Raw genomic sequence first — 22,638 nt, 5'->3', positions numbered from 1 at the left:
TTGTAAATAAAGGGCAGCGTCAAAATCAATGTGTTGGAGTGAAACGCCCACTGCAACTCCCGCTGCCCTCCTTTTTCACGCTAAGCTTTGCGTGAAAGGGGGCATTATTTACAAGACAGCGTTAAGCCACAAGAAGTGTCTTAACGCTGCCTTGTAAATAAGGCAAAGCCCCTATTGCCACAGGAACATCGCAAAAAGTGATGTTCCCATGGCGATAGGGACTTGGAAATATGCCCCTAAAATCCTTAGTAATTTGAGTATTTGTTTTGTGTGCACATGTGTTTATTTTTTTCGAATTATTGTTTTAATGTTTGAAATTTAAACCCTATAAATTTCTTGGGGGTCCCCGGCTTCCAGTGGTGACTCAATGGGGGTCCTCAGGAGTCAAAAGTTTGGGAACCACTGCACTAGATCATACAGTGCCTTTAAAACATTGATAGCACAAACAAGAGCGGGCGCTGTGAAGCACCAAAGAGAAACTTTCTCAGTTAGTAAATAATAGAATATTTAGCAACTGAATAGGAGATGGGAGAGTATGAGGGTCGCAAGAGGGGCAAACCTTTAGAAGCGTAAGGAAATGGCACTTTTGCATGCTCACCCGTGCCATTTTGGACAGATGCTGCTGGTTTATTGACTCTGTGAGTGGACTGAGGCCTGCTAATCATTGGCAAGTTTATAAGTCCCCAGTATATGGTACCCAGGCTACCCAGGGCATGTAAGGCAGAGTGTCTACCCATGGCTGCTGTAGTGTTTGTGCCACCCGGTGTGTGACAATGTACACAATGGCTCCCAGACTGCCACAGCAGAGTGGAAGAGCAATGGTAGCAGTGCTAATTCGACTTTGCCATTTAAACTAATAGCAAAGCCCCACTTTGCTTAACAATATATGTATGTATCCCTGAAGGAAGACCTATGTAGATCTAAGGCAGGCAGCTGTATATTGATGAATAGAACATGTGTTGTTATATATCTCTTAACAGCAACCCTTCTTTAAATTGTTGTCTTGCTGTGGAAAGGGAAGTAGCCGCACTGGCTAACGTAGGGTTACTGGCTGACCCCTCAGCCTGGATAACTTATGAATGGGAATACCTAGATGAGTGCTGTGAGGTATCAAATAATTAATTCATTAAATACAACCTGATGGCCAGGGCGTATTTAATATCACTGTTCAAGAAATTCAACTTTTAGAAAGTTGCTACTCTGCGACCCAGTTGTCCAATAGTCTTGCACGGGCACTGGCCTACAGATGGCATTCTGCCTGGGGAGTTGTATGAATAACTCCCAGGCTTAGAAACAATAGCTGCCTGCTACAGGGTGAGGTGTTACCTCCCCTCTGCAGGAAACCACTCAGGGTGTTAGCCCAAAAGGCGAGCATCAAAGGTGAAGCCCCTTTCGTAGGCAGATGGCATTCACACTCCTGAGGGGCTGCCCTTTGCTAAGATGGACTGATTGGCAAGAGGGACAGAGAGCGAAATCCAGTGTGCACACTTCTCTTCCCATGGGTGTGCAGCCCTCAGGTAGCCATACCTCTAGAGTGGGCTACCAAGCACCTGACATCTGAGGAAGGGTCCTGACATTTTGAGAGAGAACAGAATAGTGCACTTTGGGGTTGCTAAATGCCACAAATAATCAGAAAGTCATCTCTAAGAGGGAGGTGATCTGATAGCCCATTAGCTAGTGACCACATCACCCCCTCAGGGACCTTCTGGTAATAAATATGGCAACTATGGCACCCTGAACCTCCAATCATGCATGAATAGGAAAAAAGAAAAAATAAGGACTGCCCTGCTGACCCCTGGACTGCACAAACAGAGGCTGCACCGTCTGCTGGACAGCACCTGTGGCATCTTGGGCTAGCGAAGAAAGGACTGTGTCAGTGGCTTTTGGCTTTGGGAAACATCATGCCCCAGACCAAACGAATCACTCAAATTAACCGTGGACTAATCCGCTGCAGCCCACACCAGGATCAGCACAGCCCAGGTAGCCCACACCGTTAAGTTGCTAGCTACTACAGAAGATATGCTGCTATCTGCTGTTAGGAGCCCCAAGAGACCAATCCCTGATGGCCAAAAGTTGAACCCAAATTTGCCGGACCTGGGAGTGTTGTCGGAGTTCAGGTTGGTTGCCCAAAAGGGACACCAGCCACCACCAAAGAAGTTTGCAAAAACCGCTGTACACGGAGACCAGTAGCCCAGCCTTCCAAGGTCTCAAAGCCGCTGCCCCTGCAGTGAGGGAGGCCCTGAGTTCCAGGGTGCCCCCTCAGCACAGCACCCTGAACTGAGAGCTCCTGAGTGAGTCTGAAGGGGGACCCTCCATGTAGCTAGTAGGGGGACCCCTCAACTTTCTTTACGTCACTGTTTGAGGGATCCGAACCCCAGTGGTCAAAGTCGCCCCAGCTGATCTGTGGACCAAGGAATAACCACAAAGGCACCCCTGTCAATCACATAGCACCCGCAGTATCCTTGATCAGCTTCATTGCATGTATCCTCAGCATTAAGACCACTCCATTGATGTCTACGGCGGTCATGCTGTAAAGTGTGGGACTGGAATAGAAAATGCTCTGATGGCCAAGTAACTGTCCAAATCTATCATATTGGCCCCTCAGACCTTCTCCCTGTTGGATTTGGTCACACAAAGTGGGTCAGAAAAGGAAAAATAACTTTAAAAATCTGTTTGAAACTTTACAAACTTTAAATTGACCAGTGCTTGTTTGTGGCCGAATTAAAAATTAATAAAACCTTAACAAATCTGTTTCTCAGGAACACTCTAGTGAATTTTTCTCATCAAGGGCTCAAATTAATCAAAATAAAATTATTTTTATAAATTGGATTTTGTGTTTCTATTGTGTTGTGTTGCTTTCTTATTTTGTTGTTTGGTACTGATAAATACTTTTCACTATTTGTTTTATTCAAGCCTTTCTGTTCGAAGCCATAGCTACCCAGGGTTGAGCTTAAGGTTGCACAAACTAGCCTGAATGGACACAAGACAATTTTCACAAGTGTACTCCACGGTGAGGCCACACATCCATACCACATAATATACCAAATCCTCACAAGAACTATATTCAAAGCAAGCATTTTCAAAGCCAATAGGAATTACTTTTACATAGTGCATGCACAGTCAAACAACAGTTCATGCATTCATTGTCAAAAGCTGTTATAGATAATAATAACATGTTCATTATGTAGTCCTTCATATCACACTCAATAATAATTTGTTATTACTCTAATCAGAAATAATTACTATTATTGGGCACTGATGTACTTAATTAGGTAAACCACAAAAGTACAGAAAGCTGAATGTAGCCTTGCCAGGACTGAAGTAGTGATTTGCATATCTGCACAAGAATCTGTAATAAGCTTTTAGCTTACTAAACCACACTCTGAGCATCACACAAAAAATTAAAGATGGAGACAGAACATCTACAGAGATCCATGCACATAACCAGACTTACAAACACAGCTACCCACACACAGGGACCAGCAAGAAAGGCATCCATGCACATACACCACATGATGTAGGTACCCATCCACAGAGACCAAGCGACATGTGTAATGCCAAGGTGGTTGATTGTAGTAGTTTATGCTGCTCTGAGCATGCCTCAAAGTGCAATATTTGATATGAGAGTTAAAAGAAGAGCACAAGATAGAAGGAAGGGAGAAGCAGCTTTGTCGGTAAACAACCTTAGTAAGAAAAATGCAGGAGAAAATAGGCTGCAATTGAAGTATTGAAGTTCTAAAAGAGGGTAAACAATGGGGGCAAAAGGTTTAAAGGGAGAAAAGCTAGACAGTGGAACCCTGTAGGCCAGAGCACCTGATTTGCTATCCCTAGCTATTATACATAGATTCTGGAACTACCCAGAAAGTTTTGTGCACACCGAAAAAACACCCACTGTCACAATGTAGTTCCAATACTGGAATATCGCAGTTTAAACAAAAAGCACAGGTGCACCACAGATGTACTCAAACACGAAAGAGAAACAGATCTTTAGATTCGTGTTCACGTGTATTCTTCAAATATCTTCTTTATTTTGATAATGTTAAAAACACGATCAGGATGAACACAACACAGCTGACGCGTTTCGTCCTTTTCGAAAGGACTTCTTCAGGGATGTTTTAACAAATCATATGTACAGACATGAGTATATACAAAGGGAATATGTACAGGAAAGGACAGTTTTGACAGGAATACAATATTTAAAAAAAATAATCAGAAAGCAATTGAATCCGTATGCCATACTCATATACAACGCTTGTTCTCTGCAAGTGTCTAAGCCTAAGTGAAAAAACTTCGGTTATTATTGCCATTGCAAGTATATAGAGGCAAAATGTGCATGATTCAATGACAAGAGTAATAATGTAATGCAATCCAACATTCATTATATTAAAATCTAATTTGCCTATGCAAGATAACACCTGCCTGGTATGAACAAGGTGAAAAGAAACCTGTAGGTTAAATAGATAATAGTCCCAAGGGATAAGGCAGAAGTAATATATACATATGTCAGGAAAGAGAAAGAAAAAAGGGGCCAAAAAGTTGTGTGAGGGAATAAATTACCAAAGAATGCGAAACATTAGAGGCAAAGGTGAAGAAATTACCAAAGAGTGTGAAACGTTAGAGGAAAGGGTGAATGAAGCCTTAGTAACCTTATTCCCAATATGTGTTTAAGCTGCTTCTACAGTGTACCCACCGCAATAGATCCATCTAGTTGTTGGAATGACTCCAAAAATGGCCAAGTATAATATGGTTCAATTGATTGAGATATCTAGAGGAAAAAAAAGGCCAAAGTATAAAAATACTTTCCATGAGTAAGTATAAATGAGGCGTGAAGACGGGAGTGGAAGGGCACAGTCCTCATGCTTAGTTGGCATGCATGTAGGCATCGCCTTGTCTACCAAGTAAGGTGTTTTAGGATATTAACATAATCTCTCCTGGGTGAAACAATCTTTAGTCCTGGATTAAGTAGAGATGAAAAAAGAGTAAATTCACGCAGAATACCATCACCGGCCTGAATGTAAAAAGAGAGAATGATGAATAATAATATATGGCCCCATATTAGCCAATATCTATTTAAAACGGCTGACATGTACGTCATCACAAGGGCTTTATGATAACATTCTATGCTGGATATATATTTCCATATAATAAGGCTCAATGGCCTCATAACTGGAGGTGGATGGCAACTATAGCCCATCCAGTGCCTCAGTGGTGTAGTTTATTGAGACAAGTGTATCTAAAAATACAGGCAATAATCAAACTGACATCTTGATCAAATGAGTAAACCCCTTGTCTAAAGGGTTAGGCTGCATGATAAAGCCCATAACAAATACAGTGGTAGTAACCATGAAGCACAGGATAATGATTTTGAAAGCAAAAGAAGACAAATACCCGGGCGAGCTGTACCAATTTCTAGGTTCATTAATGAGAGTCCCAATGCGTCAATGACGTAGACACATGGACCGTAGTTATTCTAAGTTATCCCTCTACTAAGTCTAGGCGTTAAGAAATCAATACTAGCGTACTCAGTTTAGCAAATGGAATTTGCCTATTGTGTGGATGTAAGTCCATGAATGGTATTAAGAAACCCGTCAAGGAGCAGACAGTCAGAGCCATGAGGTCATGTTACCTATTAAGACCCTTGGATAGTGCCACAATAGTGGCCAGGAAGCCCACAAATCGCAATACAAATATGAAAAGTAAAATAAAAACAAAAACAAAGTATCCGAGTGGCTCTCAGCATATTCAGAGTTTAAACAAGTGCCAATCCCAGAGCTCACTTTTGTGAAAACACAGTCCATAGTTTTATCTACGAAGATGCCCAAAGGAGATTTGAATAACATATCAAGGTCATCAACTATACAAACTAATAAACTAAGTCTTGGTATGAGAGTGCAATACGACATTATCCATATCGCGGTCAATAAAAGGGGGGCCATAAGTCACGTTGGTTTCCCATACCCGGATCCGTCGGTGTACGCGTGTAACGTCAATGGATTCAGAATGAATGAGGACAGTGTGGAAAAGGCGGATTAATATACCCATAAACATCAGAGTTAAGTCAGGACAGCTGCGTGGATGCTGACAAGTAGCAGCTTCTGGTATTACAAAAACGGCGATAAAGGTATGGCAGCCATCTTGTAATGGTATAGTAAGACAATCCTGTGATATCAAAGTGCATAAAATTGGCAAGCGAAGCAAAAATGGGTCCGAAGTCACTAGCCGTCACTAGCCATTCCAGTTTGAACCCAGCCGTTGGTTTTATTCCCATAGACGATCATAAAAATCGGCAAAATAGCTAAGCTCCGATATTAATGGTAGTGCGACAGACCAAAAACAATGACAGAGCCCCATCCAGAAAGAAAATCTCTATTTCAGGTCCATGACAGCTACAAGGCCCCATGGCGGAGAGAAATGGTGAGGCTAGGCAACCAAGACCCATAAGGAAAATTGCCCCCATATTGGAGCGAGCTCCTTAACAGTATTGTGAGAGCGACTTAAATCCTGTAGCCTAAGCTACACCAAAGTGAATCCACAAAAGGATGAATTCCAACAGTTAAAGGGATAATTATAACGGTCGTCACCATTTTGTTTATTAAAAAAACAAGACCAACACCTTATGAGTCTATAGCTCCTATGTACAGCAACATGCAAGCCCGTTTTGAGTAGAATATGACAGATAATAACTCTGTACCATAAGTTTAATAACTTCAGTTGAGACAAGAGGAATAACTGTGCTACTAATTATGAAGAGTATGGCCAAACTAATGTTATCCCTGTCTATCAATAGATTCAGATCAGAGTGGGTAAAAGCAAGTTAGTGGAGACCATGTTTCCAGGTACCTAAATTAAAGAACATAGGATGGGGGCCATAGTAAGCGTGGAATTAGTGAACAACAAGATAGGAATTTGGAAAGAAAGAATGAAAGAATAGTGAGAATACCACAAAAGAAATGTATGTAGGTGTATTTCACAATTCAATATTTTAGGAATATACCATTCGTGTAGGCACAGATTAGACCAGTCTAACAGTGTGTATCAGTCAGGACTGGCCCACAAAGGCATACATCATTGAACAATAATACAGTACTTTTGATAGAAACAGATCTGGATGGCATGATCAAGGGTGTTTCTAAGAGCCACCCCAATGCATTTCCTCATCACTATTGTGGCCCAGTTCCACACATCGGAGTTTACAGATCCATCTGCTTAGTTTTTTCTCAGCAGTAACTCCCTATCACCTCTTCTTCGGTGGATTGGGATATGGTCAATACCTATAAACCAACATTCCTCATTGCAGTTATGATTTTCCTGCAGATGATATGTGAGAGGATATCTGAGATCACCATTACGTATAGCCCGTAGATGTTCCTGGATTCTGGTTTTGAGTGGCCTTTTGGTGCAGCCCACATAGATTTTATTACATGGGCAGCCCAATACATATGTCACATACTTGGTCTTACAGTTAATCACATGGTTGATGTAATATATGCGACTTGTATTGAAACTGAATGTCTTAGTTTTATTTCTCCCTAGTCTACAGACATTGCGGTCCCCACATGTATAAAAGCCTCCAGCACTATGAGGAAGCCAAGTGGTTGTCTTAGGTGTGGTTACATAGCTAGGACATAAGATGTTCCTCAAATTCTGCCCCTTCTGTATGTTACCCTTGTTCTGGGTGCCAAAATCCATCTAAGACTGGGTATGTCCAGTAAGAGGTGGCAGTGTTTTCTCAGAACACTGTATACTTTGCTACTACGGTCATTATACTGTGTACTGAAAGACACTGGGGCCTTTCTGTTCTTTTTCGCAGGATTGGATTTAAGGGTAATTGCCCTGGGCGGTTTACTGATCCTTTTGAATGCCTTCTCCATACTGTCTCTGGGATATCCCCTTGCAAGGAAGCGTTGTTTAGTTTCAATTATGTTTATATTGAAAGTCTCCTCTGTGCTACAATTTCTCCTCATGGTAACCATTTTGTCACAAGGAATATTGTTGATCACATGTTGGGGATGGGTGCTTGCAAAGTTTAGAGTGCTATTGCAGGCAGTACTTTTGTGGTGAGTGGAACTCTGGATACTGTTGTTTTCTACATAGAAATTGATGTCTAGGAATTCGATCTGTTTCCTACTGAAGTTGATGGTAAACCTCACATTGTAAGGGCTCTCCTTCAAGTAGGCATGATAATCCAAAAGATCCGGGGCAGGTCCATCCCAGAGCATGATAACATCATCGATGTACCTGCCCCAGAAAATGATGTGTTCTATCCACCAGGCAGCATGACGGCCCCAGGCATGCTCCCGCTCATACCATTAAGAGCCCGGCATAAGAGGGAGCAAACCTGGAGCCCATCGCCGTGCCCTGTATTTGATGGTACCATTTTGAGTCATGCAAGAAAAAGTTATTTGACAGGATGATGTCAGTCATGTCCATTAAGACTTTGTTATGCATGTAGTGGTCTGCTGTTCTCTGACCCAAAAAGAACATCAATGCCTTCACACCAAATTCTTTTTTAATACACGTGTACAGACTAATAACATTCATAGTCACAAAAAGGAGGCTCTCAGACCAAGGCAAACCCTCAAATTTAACAAGAAAGTCCTTGCTATCTTTAATGTAGGCAGGCAAGTTTTGGACCAGGGGCTGTAGGTACTGGTCCAAAATTTCAGAGAGTCTTTCTGTCTGGGAATTCATCCCCGAGATGATCGGTCATCCCGGGGGGAATGGACCCCTTTATGAATTTTAGGTAACATGTATATGCAGGGGAAAGTGGGCTCCCTGACTGTTAGATAGCTCCACTCTCCCTCCAATCCACAAGTCTCATGTTAATATGAGTATAGAGTGCCTTAATGGGACTGCCTGGAAGTCTGGTGTAGCAGGCCGTATCCGCTAATTGGCAGTCTATTTCCTGCATGTAACTTACCCTGTCCATGACCACCACATTCCCCCCCTTCTCCGCTTCCCGGATGACAATGGAAGTATCAGATTTCAAATTTACCTTACTTGGTAGAGAAGGCGATGCTTAGACGCGAGCCAAGTAAGTATGAGGACCATGCCCTTCCACTCCGTCTTCACGCCTCATTTATACCTACACAGGGAAAGTATTTTTATACTTTGGCCTTTTTTTCCCTAGATATCTCAATCAATTTGAAGTATATCATACTTGGCCATTTTTGGAGTCATTCCAACAACTAGACGGATCTATTGCGGTGGGTACACTGTAGAAGCAGCTTAAACACATATTGGGAATAAGGTTACTAAGGCTTCCTTCACCCTTGCCTCTAACGTTTCGCACTCTGGTAATTTCCTCACCTTTGCCTCTAATGTTTAGCACTCTTTGGTAATTTATTCCCTCACAAAACTTTTTGGCCCCTTTTTTCTCCCTCTTTCCTGACATATGTTTATATTACTTCTGCCTTATCCCTTGGGACTATTATCTATTTAACCTACAGGTTTCTTTTTACCTAGTTCACACCAGGCAGGTGTTATCTTGCATAGGCAAATTAGATTTTAATATTATGAATGTTGGATTGCATTACATTATTACTCTTGTCATTGAATCATGCAAATTTTGCCTTTATATTCTTGCAATGGCAATAATAACCGATTTTTTGTCACTTAGGCTTAGACTCTAGCAGAGAACAAGCATTGTATATAAGTATGGCATACAGATTCAATTGCTTTCTGATTATTTAAAAAAATATATTGTATTCCTGTCTAAACTGCCCTTTCCTGTATATATTCCCTTTGTATATACTCATGTCTGTATATATCTTTTGTTAAAACAGCCCTGAAGAAGTCCCTTTGTAAAGGACGAAACGCGTCGGCTGTGTTGTGTTCATCCTGATCGTGTTTTTAACATTATCAAAATAAAGAAGATATTTGAAGAATACATGTGGACACAAATCTAAAGATCTGTTTCTCTTTCGTGTTTGAGTACATCTGTGGTGCACCTCTGCTTTTTGTTTAAAATGGGGGTAAAAAGTGTTGGGAACAGAGGCATGACAGGGTTTTAGTAAACATGGTAGCATGTTTTTGCAATAACTGAATAAGCTCAACATGAAAGCTCAAGTCAATGCAGTGTTCACCTCCTGCTTCCATATCCTACCCATACAGCAGAAGATCTTCAAATGGTTGCCTGAGAACACCAGATGGACCATCACACAGGTACTCATCACCAGCCGTCTGGACTAAAGCAACAGTCTCTGTGCCAGAATCTCCAACCAACTCCTGACCACCCAGAATACCACCACAAGACTCATACTCGACTACCACGCCACACCCACATCAAACTGACCCTCTGGAAGCTTCACTGGCTCCCGAATTCACAAGCACAGCCAATTAAAACTTCTCAAACACACATACAAAGCCCTACACAATACAAGACAAGAATACCTGAACAGCTGCATACACTTTCACCAACCCATTAGACACCTATGCTTTGCCTCACTCTCACTTGCAAACATTCCCCGCATCCACAAAACCAAAACTGGAGGTCACTCATTCTCCCATATCACACCAAGGAAATTGAATCCCTCAATACATCAGAGCCTCCTCACTTCTTGAGCTGTCCAAGAAGTTGAAGACCTGGCTGTTTGTTGGGACCACAGCCCACGCGCCTGGGCACCGTCCCGGATAATTAGCATGCTATACAAATCAACATAACATAACATATACAAGCAGGCAGGCACAGAAGGATGGGGATGAGTGGAGAAGTACAGAACTAGTTGACTATTTAGATGATATTTTCATGTCCACTTTATCTTTAGACCCTTTGCTGATTAAACCAGTTTTTAAGTAAAATGAAGGCTACTAGTAATGCCTATTCAAACATTGCTTCTTTTCAGAAAAATGAATTTGACCTTGTAATGGAATTTTGCAGCTTTTATGCACATAATACCCCCCTAGAAATGATCATCATTTTGCAATAATATAGCATGTGATGCATGACAATGTTGTACTTCCTTGAATAATACATATAAAACTGCAATTCAGTGCCTTAGGGGCTCATTACGACATAATTTTGGATTTGGGACCGGCCGCCTATGATGTAAGCCTGGGCAAAGCACTACGCTACCCTCGCATAGTTTGTGAAGTTCGCGCTACTTCGCACTACGCGAATTGCACGTAGCACAGTGCGAACACGCGTAGCGTAGTGTTGCGTAGTGCTGCGGTCATTTTTTGCTTGCTCGAAGTCCTCAACGTCAAGTTGGCGACAGCGAGCAAGCAAAATGACATCCCGGCAAGACTTTTTCCTTGTTCGCGATCAGCAACATCAAGTTGGCGATCGCGAGCATAGAAAATAAACCTCCCGGCGAGATTCCCAACGCGAGGAGGTCAGGTTTCTCATTGCGAGTGGTCGCATATGCTCGCGACCGCTCGCGATGAGAAACTACCAGTTCGCGTTGAGAAAGCTGCCGCTCGAGTAAAAATCTACTCGAGCAGCAGAAAACTACAGCTCGCACTGTGCAAGATGCCATTTTCAATGATTGCACAGTGCCGGTTGCTTGTCCGCACTGTGCAATCAGTGAAAACGACATCTGGCACAATGCGAACAAGGTACTACGCCGTTCGCGAAGTGCTACGCGTAGCTCGCGTAGTGCGAAGTGCACTTTGCGTAGCTTCACGAAGTGCTATTTCGCGAACTACGCCCAGGGTTACTATGTATGCAAAAACAACAATTGATGGACAGAATGCAGAACAATGTCATACATTCACCCCAGTACAGAGATCTGGGCCTAAATCCATCGTTTTTTTGCTCACCATGCCATTCCAGTTTGAACCCAGCCATATGCAAATCAGTCTTGACCCTGTGCCCCAGGAGAACAGTCCAGCCCGAACTGCCAAGCCAGGTCCTCCCTGGACTGGAAACAAGCATCCTAGGACCGGTTTCGGGCTTTCAGCCCTCGTCAGCCAGGATAGCTTGATTCCAGTGGCATGGAGAGCACGGGACTCACGTCTGAGCATACCCTTCCCACTCGGGGTGACAAATGCAAAACCAACAATTGATGGACAGAATGCAGAACAATGTCATACATTCACCCCAGTACAGAGATCTGGGCCTAAATCCATCGTTTTTTTGCTCACCATGCCATTCCAGTTTGAACCCAGCCATATGCAAATCAGTCTTGACCCTGTGCCCCAGGAGAACAGTCCAGCCCGAACTGCCAAGCCAGGTCCTCCCTGGACTGGAAACAAGCATCCTAGGACCGGTTTCGGGCTTTCAGCCCTCGTCAGCCAGGATAGCTTGATTCCAGTGGCATGGAGAGCACGGGACTCACGTCTGAGCATACCCTTCCCACTCGGGGTGACAAATGCAAAACCAACAATTGATGGACAGAATGCAGAACAATGTCATACATTCACCCCAGTACAGAGATCTGGGCCTAAATCCATCGTTTTTTTGCTCACCATGCCATTCCAGTTTGAACCCAGCCATATGCAAATCAGTCTTGACCCTGTGCCCCAGGAGAACAGTCCAGCCCGAACTGCCAAGCCAGGTCCTCCCTGGACTGGAAACAAGCATCCTAGGACCGGTTTCGGGCTTTCAGCCCTCGTCAGCCAGGATAGCTTGATTCCAGTGGCATGGAGAGCACGGGACTCACGTCTGAGCATACCCTTCCCACTCGGGGTGACAAATGCAAAAACAACAATTGATGGACAGAATGCAGAACAATGTCATACATTCACCCCAGTACAGAGATCTGGGCCTAAATCCATCGTTTTTTTGCTCACCATGCCATTCCAGTTTGAACCCAGCCATATGCAAATCAGTCTTGACCCTGTGCCCCAGGAGAACAGTCCAGCCCGAACTGCCATGCCAGGTCCTCCCTGGACTGGAAACAAGCATCCTAGGACCGGTTTCGGGCTTTCAACCCTCGTCAGCCAGGATAGCTTCATTCCAGTGGCATGGAGAGCACGGGACTCACGTCTGAGCATACCCTGAGCATCCTGGCTGATGACGGCTGATAGCCAGAAACCGGTCCTAGGATGCTTGATTCCTGTCCAGGGAAGACATGGCTTGGCAGTTCGGGCTGGACTGTTCCCATGAGGCACAGGGTTAAGACTGATTTGCATATGGCCATGTCTGAACTGGGGTGGTGTAGTGGGCAAAAGAACGATGGATTTAACCCAGATCTCTTGACTGGGGGAGAATGTATGCATTGTCAGCATTCCGTCCATCATTTGTTTGTTGTAACGCTTTTTGCCCTAAGTGGGATGGGTATTCCTAGACGTGGGACCCGTGCTCACTACGCCACTGGAGTCAAGCTATCCTGGCTGATGACGCCTGATAGCCAGAAACCGGTCCTAGGATGCTTGATTCCTGTCCAGGGAAGACATGGCTTGGCAGTTCGGGCTGGACTGTTCCCATGAGGCACAGGGTTAAGACTGATTTGCATATGGCCATGTCTGAACTGGGGTGGTGTAGTGGGCAAAAGAACAATGGATTTAACCCAGATCTCTTGACTGGGGGAGAATGTATGCATTGTCAGCATTCCGTCCATCATTTGTTTGTTGTAAAGGGTTACTATGAGGCAGCCTCCCCAGAATCCCAATTAGGATTCAACCGCCACCACGCCAGTCGCACCACCTATACTTTGCATTGTGGTGAGGATGCGGTTAGCAGCCCCCTCCACAATGTAAAAAACCAGGCACTTGCATATTTGTGCACTACATGGCAGGCACCATGCGGTGCCTGCCACATGGTGCAGGGATATGTAGGGGGCATCATAGGTGCCCCCCAGTGCCCTTGACCCAGGCCCAGGGATGAAGGGGGGCCTGTTACGGGCCCCCAAATCCGTTTCCACCTGACTTTTCATGGCGATATCATAATCCCAATGGCGGTGCCTGGCAGGCACCACCGCAATGCTGGGCAAAGTTGCTGCTCTGACAGGCCGTTGGAAAATGACCGCCTGTCGGAACCGTGGTGGTCGGTCTTTCTGACCGCCACGCTTCCCCAACCATAGGCTTTCCTCAGTGCCCTTGCCCTAGGCCCAGGGATGAATGGGGGCCTGCGACGAGCCCCCAAATCCATTTCCGCCTGCCTTTTAGGGGGAATATCATAATCCCAATGACGGTGCCTGGCAGGCATCACCACAATGCTGGGCAATGTTGCTGCTCCGACAGGCGGTCGGAAAAAAAATGCGTGTCGGAACCGTGACAGTTGGTCTTTCCGACTGCCACACTTCCCCATCGCTTCCCTCGCCATCATAATATGGCGGGGGAAATTCGCATTGCGATGGTGGTGGGCCTTCCGCCATCGGAATCAGGCCCTTAGTTCTTTGCTCTTATTATGGCATTCTCATGTTCGAGAGTTAGCTCTATCTACACCACACACTTTGTACTGAGTTTTGGATCTCCTCACATCAAATCGTTGTTATCAGATGCATTGAATTTCTAACTGTAAATAAATATTACAATCTTCAGAGTATATTGTTTACTAAACTAAAGTCCAGGACCAAAGATGTGGTGCCTAACACACAACACAATGTTTAATTATTTTTCTATTCACACAGTTTTGAAATATTTTACTATGCCAAACCTACATATGGCAGGCCTGCCAAATAAATAACTAAATTTCACTGTGTGAGTGGTGGGGGCGTAGGCAGGGGCGGAGCCTCATGCTGAGAAGTGCATCTCCACACCAAACCCCCTCCTCCAAAAATGTAAATACTCGCTTAGGCTGAGTGTCAAATTCCTGAGGTGTTTTTACACCCAATAAGGGGCATTGGCTATTCAAAGCTTCAAAAGATAAGCTGGAAATTTGCTCTTTACAGTGGTAACCAGCTGCATTCTTTCTGCACCCCCTCCCCCCCCCCCCCCCGAGACAGGTTTGGTAGTTTGCCCCCATTCTCCTTCTACGGGGAAGTTGAGAGCCAACTAGACCCCAGAAGTTCCTTTTTGACAAAAAAATACATGAAGGATGGGGTGTCCACTCTGGCATACAACCATGATCCCAACCCAAAGGGGGAAGCACAGTCTTTCTGCACCCCTAGGTGGCAGATGTTGGTATTTGCAACCAATCTGTCACCCCAAGGAGCAGAGAACTCACAAGACAGCAGGGATGTTTCCTTTGTTTTTACAAAAGAGAAAAGGATGGGAGTGGCCCACCTTGATAGAGTGCTATGACCCTATGGCAAAGAGGGGGTGATAGAGTGTTTCTGCCTCCCCTGGTAGGCATTTTGACAGATTGAGGGATTTGCCCTGAAACTGCCTGCCCCCTGGACTGAAACCCCATTACAAACCAAGGAATTCAAAATGGTGGCATTACAAACAGGTGGAAATGCTTACGTTGGCATGGGGCCTATACCTCTACTCCAGAAGGGTCAATGCAGTCATAACAGGGGCAGAAAAAAGGTTTGCGTAGATCAAGAGTTTGGCTGTAATTTGCCCAAAGGGGGGGGGGGGGGGCGGAAAGAAAGCCCACTAGACACCAAGGATTTAACATTTGGGCCAAAACAGAAAAAGCTTCCTTACCCAGGCACTGGGTTTTGTCCTCCCCCAAAACGGGCAATAAAACCTGTAATATATTTCTATCATACCCAAATACAATTTTTGTTTTTTTCATTGGAGACCTACTGGTGCTGGTAGAAAATGCTGCTTCTGCACATGCACTACGAAACAGGCATTTGGCAGAATAGCTCTGTGACCTAAATGCTTGACTTCGAGCTGTGTGTATCTTCAAAAGAGGACTCTGTTTACTATATCCCTCCTTTCATTCACTGATTTATTGCACACACGCTATTGTCAGTAGGAAAAATATAAGCTTTACAAAACTAAGCCTGCAAAAAATTAAAAAGCAGATGCTCTTTCTTTCATATTTGTACCATATGGCAAAATCATAGAATTTGTTTAAAACTGAGTTCTGAAAATAAGACAGCATGACCACATAGGGCGCATTTTTAACAAAAACAAAACGCTGTTCACAAAGTACATTCAAAAGACAGTCCAGTCAAAGAGGTCCTTTCCAAAAGTTGGAACATTTATTCTTTGTGTTTTCCAAGTAACAGTAAGGGGCTGAGATGTACCCCCAGCACTTTCACTTTGAAGTTCATGACGTCAGCGCAACAGGTAGGAGGGGCGAATTCGACTCATGTGACCCACTGAGAGTTGGACCCTGAGAGTGCAATAAGAAATTAAACATTTCCAGGGAAAAAGGCCATTCTGGGTCCGGTTCCTCCAGAAACTTCATTTTGCCCCAGACCTCCACCAATCTGGCTGCTGTAAGTAAACAGATCCACGGTATTCCCACAGATCTCATCATTGTGATGGGGCAGGAAAATACCACTAACCGCCTTATTTGGAGTAAGTGACCACTTGTAATGAGTCCATCTGTTCTGGAGCTGTTCTGACTCTGACGCATAATGAAGGGACAACCTTCCCAGGCTCTACTCGAGGCACCAGTGTTGGCAGCAAGGTTAATGGATTCAAAGCGAAAAAAACAAAAAAAACAATGCACTCTGATCCAGTAAAATATCTGCGTACTTTGGGCACCTGCTACAGGAACCTGCCTCGCAAATCCAGGTCGCCGGTGTGAACTGTTGCAGACTGAGTGAAACTTTCCAATTTTTTTAAATAGCTTGGCTGCCCTGGAGCCGCACCCTCGCCCGGGCATATTTTTGATTCATCAGCTTTCATAGAACAAAACTCACAGGTTTAACCATTAGGGAACTGCAAGGGAAACAAAGTGGTTTCGCTTACCCGCCATGGTTCACGTCGTCTTCGCTGGCGTTCGAGCGTCGGAGTTTGCCCGCTCTGTCTTCCGCGAGTTTGTCGACCTTAATCTGAGACAAGCAGTATTTAAAACACGAGGAGCCAGAGAGCGGCCTTCCTGCTCCTCAGGTATTGCACGGTAAAGTTCTTGTGGGAGATGCACCCCGCCTGTTATTGAAAAGGAATTGACCCATTTACTCCCTCGATTGTCTCCGTGGTGTCTGACGGGTGAGTGAGCACGACGGAATCTGTCAGAGTTTGCCCGCCTCCCTGCTGGCAGTGGTACAGCTGCTATTCCAGAGTGTGGATGGGTGGCACTAAACACGCTTAATCAAGGTCAGAAGAAAGTTACATTGGAACAAGTCCCAAGCACTAACGTCCTAGTCGAGAAAGGGGTGCAACAATTATATTCTATGTGTTACGTATAATATTATACCCACCTGTAAGGCCTTCTAGAGCCGGCTTTAGGGCTTGCGGCGCTGAGCTGGGGCGCTATGTCTAGAAGAATTAACTTATGGTTTAAAAGCACCTGCTGCAGAGTTCCTTGTGTGCCCAGCAGTTTTCAGGCGACAATAAAAAATGTCACGATAACTCTGGTGATTAATGTTCTTGCGAGAGAGAAATCGAGTTTGTCTCAGGCGGGCAACTAGAGCCACATTTTGGGGTGGGCTTAAAAAGATTTTGGGGGGGGGGCTAATTCGTCCAGCCATAGGCTCGAAGAAGGGGTGAAAACACAACAACAACCTCAACGGTCTTTTAAAGACCTGTGAAGTACTCTGGGTGGGGCTGCAATTAGAGGGTCGCTAGCCTGCAAAGCTGTCTCAGCCGGGCTGACACACACAACGGGGAAGGGGGCTGAAGCCCGGTGAGCCCAATGGGTGTTGCGTGCCTGGTTTGTTTAGTGGTATTTTTGACTCATCATAGCATAGCACAGGGCAAAGAACGTGCAGCATGCAGATCACAGAACCGTATTTTAAATGGATAGCTCAGTGGGTTACTACTTTTGTCACAGAAATCCTTTTGTTACTTGTAGTTCAGAAGTTACAATCGTAATACAGATCAGTGACTATTAGCACTCATTAAAGAGCTGCATGCACGGTATAGGTTAAAACGTTATGTTTTTCCCCACTCGTTCATTATCCTAATGTTGCTAAAAAGGGTTTGTTGTTGTAGAAATACATTCTTATCAGCAAAGCCAACCCCAACCACCGTGGTACATTTTAAATTCTGAATTTGAGCTTCTCCGGACCAAAACTCTTAAAATATACTGCCTACTAGTATGGATGATGTGATTCCTACATCTTGTAATCCTCATTATTTTATGTAACCTTATGTTCCTATAGACTAATTTACACACATATGATTAATTGTCTCTCTAAATTGAGAGTGATGAAAAGTGCTTCAAAACCTTACAACGCTATGAGTAGCTCTATAAAGCAAATGAAATTCATGTGAGAGAGGGGCTATGGAGACATAAGGGGCACTTTTGAGGTGTGGTAGTGAGGAAAACCATAGAGAAAGAGGATATTGAGGGTCACACTAGGCACCATCAGTGCTAAAGCCGGCCCTAAGGGCCTCGTTACTAGTGACCCAGAATAATCCTCATTATTTCCCTTACCTGGAATTACTATTACTACAACCATCAGGATTACCACTGAACTCAAAATTAGATTATTTGGACTCATTACAAGAGCCCCGGAAAAATTCCCCTTCTTATTCCCCTTCTTTTTCTCCCAACTATTCAGGCTCTCCTGGCTACTCTGGTGATTAACAACTCATCAGTACTAGTCTTAGGGGACCTAAACTTCTGGTCCAATGACCCTGCTGAGAGTCTTCAATCCAAAGAGTTCACTGATCTCATGATCACTTTGAATTTTTCATCGCTCATTCAAAGTTCCACCCATATACATGGTCATATGTTGGATCAGATCTGGGCATTAAACATCCCATCTACATCCCCTATAATATCCCCGTGCTCTTGGTCAGATCACTCCATCATTACCTTTTCCCTCGCATTGACCCCGATGGCCAAACCCCAGCTCCCCAAAAACACCTGGGTCAGGAAATGGGGCAAAACCGACATGCCCTCTCTCTGTTCAACCTTGGCCAAAACTAGTCCCGACCTTGCAGGCCTTGCAGCTACTTCCCAACTGGCCGCTATCAACAACTGGCTGACCCTGGCGGGTGATGATTTCGCCCCCCTGAGGCGGCTCACAGTCAAGCGGGCCCATGCAGCCAATCGATGGTTTACTCTAGACCTAAAAGGAAAGAAATTAGCTGCAAGGAGAGCCGAGCGAGCTTGGAGACAAACCTATAGTCCCGCGCTAAAGACAACTTATTTGTCTGTTTTAAAAACCTATAAAAAGGGCATTCTTGAGGCCAAAACCGAGTTCTATACGAGCAGGATAATGGCAGCAGAATCCCACTCGAAGGAAATCTTCTCCACGGTCCATGAACTGGCATTATCTAGCAGAGCTACGGCCACTGTTCCCCCTTCTCAGTCCCTCTGTAACTCGCTCAACGGGTTCTTCATTGACAAAGTTGCCAAAATTAAACTTAACATTTCCCCGCCTTCCCCTACATTTGTCAATCCCTCCCCGCCCCCCACGGTCCCTAAATTAAACTTCATTCCACTGCTAACCAATGACACACTTCCCCTGCTGCTTCATCGGTTTAAATCGGGCTCCCCCCTGGATTTTGCCCCAGCCCATATTCTCAGGGAAATTTACCTAGCTTGCCCTACACCACCCTTGACTCTCCTTAATGATTCACTAAGGAAAGGAATTGTCCCCAATTTACACAAATCAGCGGTCATTATACCCATCATAAAAAAACCTGATGCCGATTCATCCTCCCCCTCCAACTATCGCCCCATCTCCCTTCTGCCTTATCTAGCAAAAGTCCTTGAAACCCACGTCACGACTATCTTAAGCACCCATGTAGAGACTAATCACTGCCTCTCCCCTTGTCAAGCTGGCTTTCGCCCCCTGCACTCCACGGAGAAGGTGGTGATCTCGGTAATGGACGAGCTGCGTGAAGGTATTGACATCAACCTTCCGCAAGCTCTGATCCTACTGGACCTGTCCGCCGCCTTTGACACGGTGGACCATTCCATCCTCCTTAACCGTGTCAGGGCGGCGGGCATAGAAGGCTTGGCCTTCTCATGGATTGAGTCCTTCCTAGCAGGGAGGGCTCAAGCGGTCCATTTGGCCAATTTCACCGCGGCATCCTGTAAGGTGGAGTGCGGGGTTCCACAGGGCTCATCACTCTCCCCTCTTTTATTCAACTTATACATCTACCCCCTCATTTTTTCGTTACAACAGCTGGAGGTCACGGTGTTTAATTACGCCGATGACCTCCAGCTAATCTTCAACCTTTCCCACTCTTCTTCATCTGCTCTTAATGTCCAGACAGTTATGACATTCATTCAGGATTGGATGAACTGCAACCACCTCAAACTCAATCCGGACAAGACCGAATTGGTCTTGACCGGAGGTGGTTGCAGTCCGTGGTCTCCCTCCTGCTGGCCGCTGTCACTCGGTGCCCCCCCACTTACCGTACCTAAAGTCAAAACTCTTGGGATTCTTCTGAACTCACAACTTTCTGTCCATTCACAAGTTGGTTCAGTGGCTTCCTCTTGCTTCTTCTCACTGAGAATAATTAGGAAAGTCTCCCGTTTTTTCTCTTTTTCTGCTTTAAAGATCATTGTATTGGCCATGGTACTATCGCGCATTGACTATGGCAACATTATCTACAATGGGGCTCCTGCTTATGCGATTCATCGCTTACAGTTGATACAGAATCAGGCTGCCCGCCTGATTCATGGCCTACCTAGATACCATCGGGCCACTCCACTGCTCAAAGCACTGCACTGGCTCCCGGTGAGAGAGCGCGCCCTCTTTAAACTTGGCTGCCTCACCTTTCAGGCTAGGTCGGGCACCGCCCCGGAGCTCATATGCTCTGCTATTAAGCCCTATCTCCCGAGCCGAGAACTTCGCTCCTCCCATATGGCGCTCTTGTCCACTCCCCGCTTCAAGAAACAGAAGTCGGGTGGAGCAAAGTTCGCTGTCCTCGCCCCAGCTTTTTGGAATTCCCTTCCTGCTGCTCTCCGTACATCGCCCTCCTATGTACAGTTTCGGAAGGATCTCAAAACCCTTCTATTTGTGCGAGCTTATACTGCCTAGCCTTCCGCTGCTGATGACCACTGCATCACATAAAGCGCCATGAAACCGCTTGGTAAAAGTGCGCTCAATAAATGCTTTTAAATTCAAATTCAAATTATTCTGTGCCTCGCAATTGTATTTGCCATGGATCACCATAATTCAGGGGCACAGAAATATTAGGAATTGCAAGGTTTTTTTTGTATAAGGTTAGGAAATCATCGTTCTGAAACAGAATTTTTCATGTTTCCCCCTGGCCTTTTACAGCGAGATTTTGACTGTATTCAACAGGCGAAATCCCTGCATGAAAAGCCAAAACTTGGAATTCGGATGGGCCTGGTAACTACAGTTATTAGACCCATCAGAATTCACGGGTGTAGGAGAGTAGGATCTGCACTTATGTTGCCCCCACTTTTTTTCTGATGTATACACTGGTTTCTGGCTATAGTCTGGCTGGGTCCCTGCTAATCAGGGCCCCAGTCTCACTGATCTCTCTAAAACAACTTGGTGTGCATATTAGATGCACTAGTGATTGGATACTGTGGTACCTTATGAGCCCCTAGTATATGGTACCTTAGGTACCTAGGGCATTGGTACTTCACAGGCCTACCAGGGGCTGCAGCATGTATTATGCCACCCCTGGGAAGCATTCACAATCTGACACCACAGGCCTGCTACTGCAGCCTGTGTGAGGTAGTGTTAGCACTCCTCACTGAGGTATAGGTTCCCATATCTCACCATACACACACACATATAAACCTATCAGTCACCCCTCTTGCAGGCCCTAACAATCCTGAGGGCAGGGTGCTTGGTTTACTATGTGAGGTGCTTCTGCATGAGCAGGACCCCTCTGCAGCTGGCAGAGTCTATTCTCTGCTGCTGTTTGTGGATGCGGTTAAACCATATACTCTTAAGTGCATTATAACCTCGCGGTAAATGCTAACTTTGGAATGACTGCATCAAAACATGTCGTGTTTGGTGTCAAACAACTTGGAATCATACCCCCACACCAGTAACTGGTGTGGGAGTATGATCCCACCCTTCTAGAGGGGACGACATGTACCCACTGTACTAAACGGTAGAAATCTCATGGAGCCCTGGCATCACAAAATGGATGCCACCAGCACAGACACTGGGCTGCCCTCCTGCTGCTGACCGAAACTCGCAGTGGAGGAAGCCCAACAAAAGGTATCCTGTCACAGGGAGGTGTTACCACCTCCCAGACAGGATTTAGTGTATTGGAGCTGGGTGGGTGCACTCTTAGAGTGCTTTAAAGTCCTGCACTGGGGGAGCAGTAGGCTCCTCTGTGCATATGCCAGCTCAAACCGGTTCAGGGGCTACCTGCCCCTGCTCTGGCGCAAAACTGGACAAAGGGAAGTGGGTGTAACCACCCACTACCCTGACCCTCCTAGAGGAGTGGTGATAGAGCTAGTCCCTCCCCTATCTTCACTATAAGATACCAAGCATTGCCAATGCAATTCAGATTACCCTGGACGACGCTCTACAAAGAAGAATCCTGGCCCTTCGACGTTCCACTATCTCTGGAAGACTGAAGAATCTCCCTTGGAGTCAAGGAGTGACTCCCCTGCTTGGCAGGCACCAGTAACTTTGATCAACGGTTGCAAGCTTCACCGCTCCCGCCGGAGTCCGAAGTCCCTGTGTCCCCTGAAGTGGATTTCCTGACCTCTTGACGGCCATTTTGAGTCCCCAGCAAAGCTGTGGCATCTGGACCCCACGAGTGACGAGGAACAGCAATACCAGGGAACCA

At 45.3% G+C, this 22,638-nt stretch overlaps 1 protein-coding gene across 1 annotated transcript in view; it reads right to left on the bottom strand.

Moving 5' to 3' along the window:
* Window positions 1-16,933, bottom strand: part of LOC146812224 (protein-glutamine gamma-glutamyltransferase E-like) — a 278,099-nt gene extending 261,166 nt beyond the window's left edge. The window contains exon 1 of the mRNA XM_085619254.1: window positions 16,699-16,933. Coding sequence (XP_085475380.1) covers window positions 16,699-16,705 — 7 coding nt within the window. The 5' untranslated portion in view covers window positions 16,706-16,933. The remainder of the gene's footprint in view (window positions 1-16,698) is intronic.
* Between the last annotated feature and the right edge of the window lie 5,705 nt (window positions 16,934-22,638).

The sequence above is a fragment of the Triturus cristatus genome, chromosome 7, assembly GCF_964204655.1.
Source record: "Triturus cristatus chromosome 7, aTriCri1.1, whole genome shotgun sequence".
Taxonomy (NCBI): Eukaryota; Metazoa; Chordata; class Amphibia; order Caudata; family Salamandridae; genus Triturus; species Triturus cristatus.
The sequence above is the reverse complement of the archived record's forward strand: the minus strand, read 5'-3'. Positions and strand labels throughout refer to the sequence as shown.